Below are 14,541 nucleotides of genomic sequence, written 5' to 3'. Positions count from 1 at the left end.
AATGTATATCTGCACACCTGGAATTCATCGTGTACGGATTCCATGCCATGGTGTTGGTATGGGCTTTGATTTGTTTTTGAGCTGGAATTTGTTTTATTATCATGCGAAGCAATTTAAAAAAGTTGGCCTATGTTTTTGTTATGCTGTGCGCTCTAGTGATGCTATACACCATTGCACAATGTAGTGCTAGTTTTACGAGATTTACTGACCCACAGTGTTCATTTTTTAGTTTTGCCTGACTGGTTCCCTTGCATCACAAAATGTCCATAGAACGAGTGAAGTGCTGCTGTGATTTCCGCTCAAAATAATGCAGCAACTAATCACAAGTCTCACTTTAATTCGCTCTTTCTCACCACATTCACTCTCCCTGCAACGGTGGTCTAGTCATTGGAGTGTGCATCTCGCATGCAGGATGTGCTGGGTTGGATTCCTTGTGCCACTGGGTACCCACCGCTACATTATGCAGGCCTTTTCCCTGCCTTCTGCTGGGTGGAATGCCTGGAAATGGGTATCAGACTTCCCCTGGTGTTGATGAAGGTCCCTATACCACGATGCTCTTTGACCATTGCTTCCCTTGCCTCTTAAAAAATTCATCATTGCCATCATCAGCCCCACACTCTCATTGCTTTCGATGAGCTCACATCATCATCATGTTCACAGGGATGGACTTCTTCCATGCCATCCATGGTGTTAGAAAAACTGGTCACCTTAAATCTTTTTCAGAGCGGCGCATTGAAAAACTCGGTCACGATAGTTTCTTCCTTTTTTCCCCCTGGTTTCTCGTCCCAAAATTGGAGATGCTGCTACTACACAAGTAAATGTGGTATCCTGTAACTGCATTTAAGACAGAATAGTGAACAGTTTCAGATGTGTTCCTACTTTAATAATTGCACTCTTGGAGACAGTGGAAGCGGAACATCATGTTGGGCGAATTGGGAACATTCGTGGGCAGCTGTAACCTGGACGTTTTCACCAGTCGCCATTTTCAGGAAGTTTTTTTTCCTGTGCGCAGTACAGCTACTACAAATGGTTTAATAAAAAAATAGTGGCTGTATCAATCTTTTGTGTCATGAAGCATTAATGACACTCTTTATTTTTTAAACTTGTGTAGGCAAACTTTTACTGACCTTCCCATGAAGACTGGAATTGGCCAAGTTCATTCTTCAATGCAATGGCTCTTGGCTCGGTTTTAGTAGGTCTATAAATTTTTGGGCAGTTGTCAGCTATTCGATCGCAGGTATAGCAGTCATCTGTATGCAGATTTAAAAGTCTGGAATGTTTGCTTTCAAGCTCACCTATTTTCAGGCTCGCCCTACTCAATCTACGCAACTTGGAAAAGCTGTTTTACGGGAGTGTATTCCATATTCACTGTGTTGTACACATGACACTACATGAGCTGTTGCATGTGTTATCTTTTGTCTTAGTGGATGTAATCTGCTTTTCACATGCAGGCTTGTGCTCCAGGGACCAGAAACATGGGGTTCCTTCATCGCAGAACTCTCCAGGTTAGAATCTGCACTTCTCCATATATGCTTTCCTGAAGGTTATGTTTCAAAGAGCAGTTTGTAGGACATAAAAGCTTTAGTTTACTGAACTGTGGCAAATGACGGTATACGCCTTTGATATTCTGTTTTATGTGACGTGTGAACTACTGACTGAACTGTCATCCTTGTGAGTCCAGTTTAATGATGCAAAAATTTTACAGGGGTCAAGGCCTCTTCCGGGTTTTAGCATTTAGTCTTTTCCTCCTATTGGACGCTGTGTAAGGAGCAAATGAAGAATATAATGCTAAGCATACCTCACTGTCGCTCTTAAGACTACCCGTGTGGACTTTGTACAGTGTCTAGTTTAGTTTAAGTTTATGGGGTTTAACGTCCCAAAGCGACTGAGGCTATGGGAGACGCCGTAGTGAAGGGTTCCAGAAATTTCGACCACCTGGGGTTCTTCAACATTCACTGACATCGCACAGTACACGTCTATCATGTTGCGAATAGTGCAAGCCTTGGAGTCAAATGCAGGAACTTTGGATGGATTACAAAGGCTGCCCTATTTTTTGGCAGTGATAACATTTCTTGTAACCTAATTTTTTTTTTGCCTGCGTGCAGAATTGATGGTAGAGACATCTTGTTTCAGGCCTGATTTTTCCTTAAAGCAGATTTGCTGAATAAAACTTGACAGATACCGATAGATATGATGAGTGTATCCTCCACATTCAACTTTTATTTCTAATTCGAAGTGAACATTGGATTGTTGGTTCATGCTGCTTATTTAACTTACTCTGCCTGTGCAACACAGGTTCAGTCGTGACACAGAGCGACCATGGCGCTCCTGCTGTGGAAGATTCAACCAGTGAAAGGCACCCTGTGGGCCACTGCATGGAATCTACTCCTTCTGGCATGGGGAACCACCGGAGTAAAGCTGCAAGAAATAAGCTGCACAAATGCACCCACTGCAGCCTGTTATTCACAAGAAGATACCATCTAGTGCAGCATCTCCGAGTCCATACAGGCAACCGCCCATACCATTGTAACGACTGTGGAGATAGCTTTGCAAGAAAGTTCACCCTAGAGCAACACCAGCGCATTCACACAGGCGAGCGTCCTTACCGTTGTGAATGCTGCGGTAGAAGCTTTTCACAAAGAGCAAATCTGCGGGTACACCAGCGCACTCATACAGGCGACCGCCCATACCAATGTGATGACTGTGGGAACAGCTTTGCATTGAAGAGTCACCTGGTGGTACACCAGCGCACTCACACAGGTGAGCAGCCATACCGTTGTGACGAATGTGGCAGCAGCTTTGCACAGAGGAACAACTTGGTGAGACACATCCGTAAACACACGAGTGAAAAGCTGTATCAGTGCGAGCTGTGCCCCATGGCTTTTGCGGTACGTTCAGTCCTTGCGAGTCACGTTAGATCCCATAAGGGTGAAAAACCCTACCAATGTGACTTATGCGAAAAGAGATTCACTCGGAGCCATAATTTGAACTACCACAAGAACGCTGCTCACAAAAAATAGCAATGGTCCGTGATGCCCCTGGTATAAGTGCTTTGCTAACTGTGTACAAGCTAGCAAGATTCAAGCTGGCTACCCTTTGAAAGGTGTGGGTAGCTAATCTGCATCGTTAATTACATTTTAAGCTTTGTTCATTTTGACAAACTTCTCAGAAAATGACATTTGTGTCTTTAGACTACACACCCGTTCTGAGTCATTCCTGAAGACGAATAGGAAGCCTGCTATGCTTATAAACCTGCATGAATGGGAAAATGGGAATAAAATCACGGTCATGCTTGAATGCGATCACTTCTTGTTGGACCGAGACTTTCAAGAACATTGTACCCAGTATTATTCACTGGCGGTAGTTGTCACCCTGCCTCAATAAAGAGATTTGGGAGAGTGAAAGGTCGCATAACAATTCATTTTGTTTGTGCATTCTGAGTGGGATAATTTTTGTGAAGCAGTGCTGAGGATGCAAGGAGCTTCCTCGTTACTAGCCTAAGAAATAACCTAGATGTAGATTCAGTTTCTGAGCTTAAGTGCTAACCCGTGGTGATGTCATCTGGCTTGTCAAGGCTCATATCTTTTCATATATACATAAGAACAGTCTCTCCGTTTTCGATGCAAACTTGCGTTCTCCTCGTTTACGTCCACTTATCTCTTCTGACACGCCGAAGCTGCCCGTCACATGCTGTTTGTTGTTTGGGCAATGGAGCCTCCTCGTAAGCTGTCACCGCGCTTTTGGTAGTTATTATTTTTATTTTTTTTAGAGTGGTGGTGGCATTTCGTGTGTCAACCTTCAGATAAATCAGGCATTTCTTCTGGTCTCTTGTAATACGAGTTGTGAAGATTTTACTACTTGTCATTATGTTAATCATGAAGCACACACTGCTGCGCACATCATGTTTTTTTTTTTTGCTTGGTGCTGTGCCTGTATAACTTTTCTCACTTGCGTTCCAAAGTCCATACACTGTTCTGAAAATAATAAAGGTTGCCTGTTGATCTTCTGAAATTTTTTTTAGAGTGAACAGATATGTGATACTCGACGCGATATTCAAAGGCATTTTGAATTCATATTCCAAAATTTCAATATTTGCACCTCTCAAATTGTGTTGCATTTGATGACCTGATGACTCTTCTTAAGAGAGCCGAAAGTAAAAGCTTGTCAAATTTTAGACTTACGGATGATAGCACGAAAGATTATTATAGAAGCAAGTAATGTTTTTTCCAGAGGTTTCTACAAGCAGCTGGACGATACTACAAAAGGGTCATTACGAAAGAATTGAAACATAGCAGTGGACGGCAATGGGTCGGGTTAGTAGATGATATTTGGAATCTTGTGGGGATGAGGTGGCTCTGGCTGACAAAGCACTGAGTGTGTTCGATTTGAGCGGGAATGACCTTTGTGGTGCTGTAGATGTGGTTAGGGTCACAAAAATGAAGAGAAAAGGTTTGTTAGTTGGTATTTTAGTCACCACTTTTCCATGAAGCCATACTGAAGCTGCCATATTGTCACGCGCTACCTATGAACTCTGAAAGAACAACGAAGAAGTGCGCATGCAAAAGACGTTGATCTTCCCGCTGACGCATGGAGTTCGGGTCGACCTGCCTATGTAAATAGAGTTTGTAAATAGAACTTGTAACAGTGTGGTGGAGGTGCTGAGTTTATCACCACGGAACCCTCTCGACTTTGCTGGAGCGGCAGACTTGTCGGACTGCCCAGTTCCAGTTGTCCATGCCAATGACCCAGGAAGCCGATGCCCGTCAGTCTGGAGCAACAGCTCCCACATAGCAGCACTTCCGAGAGCCACGGACGTTTTCCAAAAATGCTGGCGAACACTTAGATGAGTGACTCACCAATTATCAGTGGGTGAGGAAATACAACCGCTGGGATATCGCCGTTAAGCTGCTTTCTTTCTAGACGGTAGCGCGTTAACATGGTTTGAAAACCATGAAGCAATCTTAATGAGTTGGGACCATTTCATGAAAGAGATCTGCAACTGCTTTGGGGATACCGCTACCAAGAGGAAATGTGCTGAGCAGTCTTTGCTTCAGAGAGCGCAAATGCCTGGTGAAATGTTCATGACCTATATAGAGGTAGAGGAGATATTGAAGATCCGCAAAGTCGTTAATCCATGTATGTCTGAAAAAGTTCGCATGGGGCATCTCTGAAAAGGCACCGCGGAGGTCATCTACAGTTTTCTTATAAGTACAGACAGCTTAGACTGTCCCATCGGCATCATCAAGCATTGCCGTACCTTTGAAACTCTTAATGTGTCGAATTACTCCAATGTTTGGCCGCCTGCCTGATGTCAGCACCATTGGTAGCATGAATTTTCATGAGCCTGTGAATTTGTGAATCTCTCTGAAGTCATTCATCAAATTGTTCGCGATGAACTCTCCGGCATCAAGATCTTGGGTGCCGCAGTGAAGTTCCGTACGAGAGCTGTTCTCTGCAGGCTGCTGCAGCTCATCGCTCCTCCTCTTGGGGCTCGTCCAGTCACTCCTCTCCCTGTGAAACTTGCATCGATTACGGCGACGATTCCATGATCACCCGTCCCTACCCCAGTGCACCAGCTCGCCCTCAACGCCACTAGCAGCGGCAGGAGTACGATGGCCTCTTCGATCGAACAGTGGCTACGAGGAGTGTTATTCAGAGTGCCCTCGCGACCCACCAGTTTGTTACCGACATGGTCTGGTCGGTCACATCTCCTGATTTTGCCTTCGCCGGGGACAGATTTCCCGCTACCAGCGCCAGTGGTCGAACCCCCACTCGGGTTCCAATGCACCTGTTCGTGACCTTATCTTGACATCTCCCCAGCGCCCATCCAGTTATGCACCGCCACGAAATGACTCCCCTGCCTCTGACCGAAGCCTGACTCCACCACCACCTCCCCAACGTCGTCGACCCACCATCACCGGGAAACTACCGTGTGCGGCCGATGGAGGTGCGGTCATAGGGTCATCGATACTGTCAATTCCTCTGCCAATTGTTAGGTATGTTAAAGAACCGCCTTGAAGTGTTAGTGGATGGTATTTCCATCGTGGCCTTAGTGGACACTGGTGCCAGAGTCTGTGATGAGTTTAGCTTTCAAGAACCATCTCGGTCATAAAATAATGTTCGCTTGGGATAGTGCTTTGATATTCTGTGGTGTAGAGGGAGAATCATCAGTTCCGATTGGTGTCTGTTTTGTAAACATAGTGATCGCTGGCCATGTGTTCCGAACTGAATTCATGGTGCTCCCTCGGTTTACGCATGACATCATCCCAGGTATTACTTTTTACACCGGTGCGGTGCCAGTCTCAACTTCCACAGTGGCGGCTCATCATTAAGTCCTAGTCTTCTGTTGGCTCTCATAGAAGACTTGCCATTGGTTGCCCAAGCATTTTCTGTCTCCACAGACACCGTCGTTCCAGCAATGCCTGCCATATTCGTTCCCACTGTGTCGTCGAGCACTGTTTCTGATGCCTTCGATGCTGTGGTGGGACACTTAACTGCGCAAAAAAAAGTGTGCTGGTACCCCGCAGCCGTGTCCGTGTGACCAAGGGCCAAGCCACTCTTTGGACTGTCAATCATTCCAGCGAACCTGCCGTATTGCCACGTGGTTTGAAACTCGCCGGCTCTGAAGAACGGCTTTCTGTGCCAGTTGCCTCGCTCACTGACAACATTTCCCATCCAAGTAGACGGCGCGACCTGACCGAATCACAGTTCCTGGCCATGATCAACAAACCCCTACTCATAGGCGACCGTTGGATATTGGTGGCCATTCTTTTGCAGCATGCGAATGTGTTTGACTTCGCTCACGACCGTCCACCGCCAATACCAGCTTCCCGTACCCATCACATGATAAATTCTGGATCTGCATAACCAATTTAATCGAAGCAATGCCGTGTCTCGCCTTCAGGACGTTAGATCATCGATGCTGAGGTAAATTGGGACCAATTGCATCTTAAAAATGTGGCATTTTGATCAAGCAGAGAAAGAGAGCAAGAGCTAGAACTAGAAGAATTTAAATGCCCAGATTACAGAATAAATCAATCATAAATCAATACGTTCAGAACATTGCTTGCAAAGTTTCAAATCAGGTCATTTATTGAGCAGAACAAAATAAAAGGTACTGCACTCATTCTCTTTATATGCTGATGAAAAGGCATGAATGCCTGACAGTGTACGAGCGCCCTTAATTCTTCTGTATGGAAGTCATAAATTACAATTGTTTTATGTCGCCTTTGCATATATTGGAAGCACACATTACCCAGTTTTGTTCTTGCAAAAGAGGAGTCATCAGCATGCGAGTTGTGCGGAGAAATGATCACCATAAATCACGTATTTTATGTTCATGCGCAAAGCTGGACAAAGTGAGGAAAACATTTTCCACTGTTGAATGCCTACCAGTCTTTTCACCCTTGTGTGCTCATTGGAGAAAGTGCGCTTGTGGACATGTCTCGTGTTTTTACATATATATATTTTAAAAAAAAGCCAGCCTATCAAGCTATGATATTTTATAGGAATCTCAGAGATTTCTCAAAAGCAAACAGATTCTATCCTTTGGTGGGCGCATGATAGTCGTAGTCGCTTACGTGGCATAAAACTCAATGAAAGAGAAGAAATGTTATGTACATTACTCTGTTAAGGTAACTGGTACAAATTTTTTTTCCTTCAAAAAAAGTACACTGCTTGAGTTATCAATTACCCTAACAAATAAAATCATAAGACTGCAGCCAAATTCTTCTTGCTTTAAATTTGCCAGTACACTGTATTGGACGAGTTGGATGTAGTTCATCTTTAAGACCATCACAAAACAGACAAAGGACCAAGGAAAGAGGAGATGACATGGGCGCTGTCTAACAACTGAAGGTATAATGGAAAACTCAGGAAATAAATAAGGTGAAAACTAGCGAAACTTAAATGAAACAAAGAACAGGAAAACATCAATAATTACACAGGAGAGGAAAGGCACTTATCAAGGAACACTGTCTTGTTTCTCTGCAAAGCAACAGACGGTTTTGCCACACACGTGTATGAGTTCTTAGCGATGCAATATCCTTTGAGAATTTCCCTGGCTATCTGGTTGCTACCCTTGCATGCTACTGGTGTAATATGCAAGTCCGGCAGGCAAGGATGATCTTCATGTTCTTGCATTCATAGCAGTGCAGCACGAGGTTATAACAGAAGGGGATTTTTTCTTGTCAAGGGAATTTTCGTGCCCTTTCAATCTGATGTTTATGCCCACCTAGCTGTTCGAGCATAGTATATCTTTCCGCATGACACAGGAATCCTACACACCACCCCTTTTTTGAAACTAATGAATGACACAGTGCAGCTTTGAACGTCCTTTCTGGAAGAGGCCAGTCCCAGCTTCTTATTCATTGCAGCACGAATCTTTATGAGCGGAGAACACCGCCTGCACATTGTGTCACGCTGCGATCTTTTTTGGACGATGAGAGGCACCGTGCAGATACCAAGATGGACACGACCTTCTTCCGCATCCCTTCCTGGTGCCCCTGAGGGGAAGGCGTCGCCTTTTTCTTCAGCTTTCCCCAAGAGCCTTCCCGCCAAACAAGTAAGGTTCTTCTCTTAAATTTGGCACTGCAGGCATACTTAGGTGACTATAAAAACTGCAAGATAAGTCATATCAGGATAGGCTCTAGGACTCTGCCAAAGTGTCTTAGAGCTCAGACGTTTCAGGCGCTTTCTGTGGCCTGCTCTATCCTGTCGAGGGATAATGAGGGGGAGGAAATTTAGTGTTCCCACGTAGTTTTGTGCTCCACCTATGGCACCGGTCACCTTCGTACATAACAATTAAACACGAATGTGTGTAAATGTCTCGCTACTCTCCTACGGAGGGATTGTACATTAACTTCGTCAGACACAAGACTAACTTGAGCTCCCTAGTAATTAGAAAAAAATTAAACTGTAAATCGTGTCACTTACCATCTGTCAGCGACATGCGAGCTATGAGGGATGCCATATCATGGGTCCAGATTAACTTTGACCACCTGGGGCTCTTTAGGGTGCACGTGCAATTCACAGCAAATGAGGATTTCTGAATTTCTTCTTGACTGAAGTCCTACCGATATGGCCAGGCGCCGCGGTAAGGCCGCTGACCCACTGCAGTGGTTTAAATTGGAAGAGTGGATGGAACAGCAGCAGATGAAACAATTTTACGAAAAGGGCTCAAGAAAGAAAAACTTGCAAAGACACAGCTAGGAAAATGTAGTTAATATCCTAGAAGAATCTGTTCAAGTGTTTCGAAAAACAGAACCCAAAGCTACCGTCACCCATTCCACGCATTTTACGTCGGCACGTACATCCTCGTATGTGCAACCAAGATATGCAATGCACCATTTCCAACTGCAGCTCCCACTTCGTCAGACAAGAAATAATGACCTAATTATTGTGAACACAGATGAAAAAGGGAAGGATTTCTGTGGCTATAGAAAAATAATGAAGGATAACATCGAGAACAGCATCATTTCCACTGATTCTCTGAGCGTACTTCCCTCGCTTCACCATAGACATGCAGTTACACCACTATTAGGAGACATCATACACAACACATGGGCACGAAAAAATTTTGCTGTGTTCCGAGCGACATCAGAATCGGTGGCAGTGAGAAAGTAGGTCAATGACCTGCACATGCTTGGCACAAAGAAATCAACAGTGAACATTTCCTACAAATGGTACCCTGTAAGCTCTCAACCACCGTCATTGAAATCATGAGCCTATGTAACATTTGTGTGGCCCAAACTAGAGTATGCATGTGCTATTTGGAACCCTAATCAAAATAATGTTTCGAATACACTAGAAGCAATACAAAACTGCGCTGCTGGGTTCGTGTCTGCTTATCCGTATCATGAAAGCATCGCCAAACTAAAATGCAAGGTTCATCTCGGAATTTTAGCTAACCGATGTCATATTGCAAGACTGTCTACATCACAAATTCTATTATCATGTTCCACACGAGTCTGTTATCCTCCCTGCCTGCTGTACCTAGAGCTGCACGAACCATGAAAAGACCTCATATATCCTCTGCCTGCCCGCTCATCTGTCTTCATTTTCTGTACGCACTGCGAAAGACGAATGACTTTCCCGGCCACGTCGTGCTCCAAACTGACCCATCACTATTCAAGTCATCAAGTGAAGCAGTGTTATGCTCTGTAACCCACTCCGTCATGTGATGCCCGTTCAAAGGGCCTTTGAGGTACTAATAAATAAAAAATGTCTAAATGAAATTTGAAGTAAATCATAAGATACTAGTAAAACCTATATTGCAGAATGCAAGTCATGGTCACTCGATAAACAATTCATGAAAGGAATATATATATATATATATATATATATATATATATATATATATATATATATATATATATATATATATATATATATATATATATATAGGTTGCAGGAGCATGAAGCACTTGACTGCTTAAAGAGTATATAGCGAAGTATACGTCGTCGCAACCACCGCAACCACGCACGTCGCAACCACCGCGTCCGCCAAAGCGACGAAGCTGGCTGCAACAGATACCCCACTCCCTCAAAGTGGTGGGAGTGTTCCCGAAAACATTCAAAATTTTGAGCATACAGCGCTCATACAGCGTTCTGTGTGGTGTCGTAGCATCTTACATGTGTTTTATTCAAGTTAGAGGCTAACTTCGACAGGGGTTCGGACCAATGACGCACCTTCAGTTGCATGCTCAAATGCGCAGTTGAGGTGTCTACCGAGATGCCGAGATTTGAGAGCTACTGCGACCATTCCTTTCATCAAAAAAACATGCTTTCGCATTCCTCCACGCAAGCAGCTGACAAGCGTTGCGCGTGGCGGCATGGAGCTGTTCGCGTTCTAGTGCTGCGCATTCAGCGCGTCAGCGGAGTGTACTTTCAATACAGTCGATAAGTATGTACACATATGATTTCTATTCGCGCAGTACGCAGTTGCGACGAGTAAACCATCGCACGTACAAGCTAAGCCGGATATAAGATTCGGATATAAAATTCAAGCGTTGCGCTCCATCGGGTGCGGTATCGAAACCAGAATTGTCAAAATTCGGTTTTGCTTTCGATCTTCCCGGAAGGTCACAACAGACAGCCAGTTTTCAATCAACTATACCTTGCACACAGATCAAACTTTCCTGCGTCATTACTACTTAATTGAGGCTGTATATGTGGTCTTCGTTATCTTTTTTTTTTAATTAAATGTGCCCCCTGCCAATCAAGCAGGGAAAGTGTACGATGGCGCAAGCGGCATTGCGAGCGGCATCAACAATGCACACTTTTCGTGTGTTGCCGGTTGTGCTATAGTTGTGCTAGTTACTTAATTCGTTGCTTTACATATTAGATTTTGTGTGCTGTCAGTCTGTGAGAAGAAGAAAGAAGCTTTGCAGAAGGAATTCTGTGCGCATACAGAGCAATGATAACTGCATGCGACCCGGTGAACGTCACTTTTGCATCGTGCGCGTGTGAAGATATGGTCCGTCTACCGTCTTTGTGCGCGCGTGCCCAAATCTTACCGCGCAGTTACGTAGTATTCGGGCTTATTAACGCCTTTGCCAGCAGCATGAAAGCCGCAGAAGTGTATAACCGCAATACCAGACAAATTTTCTTCAGTGAAAGCTGCCGGAGTTAACTTTAAACCTGTCACTTCAACACTTGCAACTTCGAGCAAGTAGACGCTGTTCGCTGCAAAGCTATAATTGGCGCTAATTTATATAAATCTGATAGGTGTGTGTCTTCAGCCGTGACGATTTAACGGACTCGGTCGCCAGTGAACTTTCCACACCTTATTTCTCTTGCAGCAGGCTTTAGCAAAGACAGCATGTTCGGGGAGATCGCGCCGTTCGCATTTCTTCTCGGATGTCTGTGTTCGTAATCGCGTAGCAAATGCAACAATTAGTTCTTCTGCAGTCTATAGCTTTGCGCTAAAAAGGGTGATGATTTATAAATTCTGTGGCGTTAAGTGTGAAAACCGTTCATGGTGCGTTACGGTGACTTGTGGAAGCTGGTGAACCATATCCCGATGGCGGTACCTGAAACCAGCAGTTTACGCGGAAGGCTGGTACAATTAGCTTCACGGCATATCATCATCTTTTTTTGTGTGTGTGCGTATATACGGAAGTAGTCTCCTTGGCATCCCAGCAAACCAAAAACCTCTTTTGGTTTGCTGGGATAAAATCCCTCCTTCACATCCTAATACAGCCGCTTCACAGGAATGAAAAATGCATGACACCCTTCAGTTCCACTAAATGGTCTACTTTAAAAAGCAGGACTAATCCCATAGCATTTGAACAAAGCCAGTGCATTTCTTATGTGTGCATTGTGCCTGCTTTATGTGTTCTCGGTTTTGCAGGCTTTGGAGGAGCACCAGTAGCCAGGGGAAGAGATTCCAGCGGAACTGCGGCCAGTCTATGCCAACCCATAGCTTGATGCTGTTTATTTTTCTGTTTATTGTTTTTACCATTCAAGGCTATTTTTTATTCTATGCTCTATTTCCGATTTCTGTGATGTGTCATGCAATTTTTTCATTTTGATGTTTCTTGGAGTCTGATGGCACATTAGCCATTCTGTGTTTTTGTAAGAGTTCCTTGCAAGTTACGCACTAGCTCCTCCAGGCTCGCAAATTGTCCTGCCTTTCTTAGTTGTGGTAACGCCTATACTTCTAGCCATCATTTTATTTGTTTCATATCTGCTTTTTTGTCTGTTATTTGGCAAAATATTTGTGCTTGAAAGTTTCAGAGGAAAAGAGTATAAAAGTAAGGCAGGAGTGATTTTGCATTCCAGTTGGATATTAAGCTTGAAATCGCAACTGAAGCATTCTTTTTCTGGTTGAGCAAATGTTTGGTTGGTTGTGTACGCATCTCTCATGTCCCAAATTGAAAATAGTGTATTGAATTTGTATTTGCTGGCTGTAATGCATGAATGTAGCCATATTTTTGTGTTTGATCATGCCTTCAAAGGGCCATTGGAGGAGATCTCTTCCTGACCTACGTACTTTGTTGTCACATGTCACGACAGCGACCATTATTCAACAGCCACAAACATAGTCATGTGATATCACAAGTCAAAATTTTTTTGTGGCAGCGCATAGGGTCGCATTGTAAACGGTCAGTTGGTTAATGCCTTGTAAACAAACATCAATGTTGGATGTTCTACATTATCCCCTGACAACCCTACAGCCGCATGTGTGGCCAGAAGGCGTGACCAGTATCTCATCCTCTTATCTGCTGCCTGCTTGGTAGTCTGGTCATACTTTTCAGCCGCGCATATGTGTGGCTACAGAGATCCTAATTAAGGCTCACGAACGCATGTTCTTGGTCTGACGCTGTTTGGGTTAAGTTTATGCCAAAAGTGGACAGCTTTTCTACCTGTCACGAACATTATGCTGATTGCAAATCATTGTAGTAATATGAACTCTCAGCAGCCTGGAGGGACTCGAACAAAGCTACCGGCTCATTACTGCACCCACATAAACTAGCAGTGGGGACGGGACGAAATAACATCTTCCTTACTTCCAAGGAATCCCCTTCCTCGGTCGCCCACAGACACCTCCAGCCTGCCTCGCCCTCAAGCGTCCTTGGTCGCGGCAGTTAATCATTCCTGCTCTCCGCTGTCGGTAGTAAAGGAGGCAAGAAGACCTTAAGCTTGGAATGTTGTTGCAAAAACAGAGATCATAATATGAGCCTGAGCTCAGACTTACTGTTGGCTCGGATCATAATCTGAATTTGAGTCCGGATCCGACTCGATCACCACTGAGATGATCATCTGTATATGAGCCTGAGTGAGTCTACTCATGGGTCAGTGTTCTGATCTAGGACTGCATTATACTTATTCAATGCACAAAGCATATAAACAATGCCGTTGTGTCCTTGGAGACTTCTCGTTATGCTACTATGCTCCGTTTCAAATTGCAGGTGTGAGGAGCAGTATTAGGAGGGCACAGAGTACATGCTTGAGGAAGAACCTTTGAAGGCAACCTAATGCAATGAACATATGCAGAACCTTACCTTCACTTATGTGCATGTGCAAAGTTAGGTGCTTCAAAATCCATCTGTCTTCACAAAGAGACCAGCTGTGCTAAAACTATCACATGTGACAATCCATTTTAGCTGGTAGAGAACATCAGTTTCAAAAATTTGTACTCGCAGTTTGCAATATATTGCCATTGCACTTCTTTTTCCCTATCCATGTCCTTTCACATTATGTGCCTGCAGAAGAATGAAAACAGCAGAATGTATTGTCGGACATGAATTTTGTGCATTCTCGCTTCCTTGTGCATTGCCATTGGCACAAAAGCACACAGACCCCGCTGCTTGTGGCCTTTGTGTTTGTTTTATAGTGACGCTCATTTGTTCTCCGTTATTTTTCAGGCCATTATTGACAAGCTGATGTGTACAAGGTTCCTGAGGAAGAAGCCTTCAATACCACACCTCACAGCCTTCCATGACTGCAGTGCTTGATGCTCATGACCTGAAAAATTGCGTGTGCAATGATCTCACTGGACTGTGTCAATGTACAAAGTGACATGGAAGTGTTTTCAAT

General features: G+C 44.2%; 2 protein-coding genes across 3 annotated transcripts in view; both read left to right on the top strand.

The window, feature by feature from the left end:
* LOC149329337 (uncharacterized) overlaps positions 1 to 10,299 on the top strand; it is a 30,411-nt gene extending 20,112 nt beyond the window's left edge. The window contains exon 3 of the mRNA XM_089561955.1: positions 5,948 to 10,299. The gene's annotated coding sequence lies outside the window, so the exon portion shown is untranslated. The remainder of the gene's footprint in view (positions 1 to 5,947) is intronic.
* On the top strand, positions 511 to 14,492 carry LOC149329336 (uncharacterized). Of its 2 annotated transcripts, XM_089561919.1 has the most exons (3): positions 511 to 1,505; positions 2,296 to 2,760; positions 14,370 to 14,492. In XM_089561919.1, exons 1-3 carry the CDS (start codon positions 1,382 to 1,384, stop codon positions 14,378 to 14,380), a joined length of 600 nt encoding a protein of 199 aa, XP_089418045.1. In that variant the 5' UTR covers positions 511 to 1,381; the 3' UTR covers positions 14,381 to 14,492. The 2 variants fall into 2 exon arrangements, with proteins under 2 accessions (XP_089418045.1, XP_089418044.1); XM_089561918.1 differs by lacking the exon at positions 14,370 to 14,492 and having other exon boundaries at positions 2,296 to 4,001.
* The last annotated feature ends 49 nt before the right edge of the window (positions 14,493 to 14,541 follow it).

The sequence above is a fragment of the Amblyomma mixtum genome, chromosome 9 (genome assembly GCF_055824585.1).
Source record: "Amblyomma mixtum isolate Tamu chromosome 9, ASM5582458v1, whole genome shotgun sequence".
Lineage (NCBI taxonomy): Eukaryota > Metazoa > Arthropoda > Arachnida > Ixodida > Ixodidae > Amblyomma > Amblyomma mixtum.
This window is presented reverse-complemented; position numbering and strand designations above follow the sequence as displayed.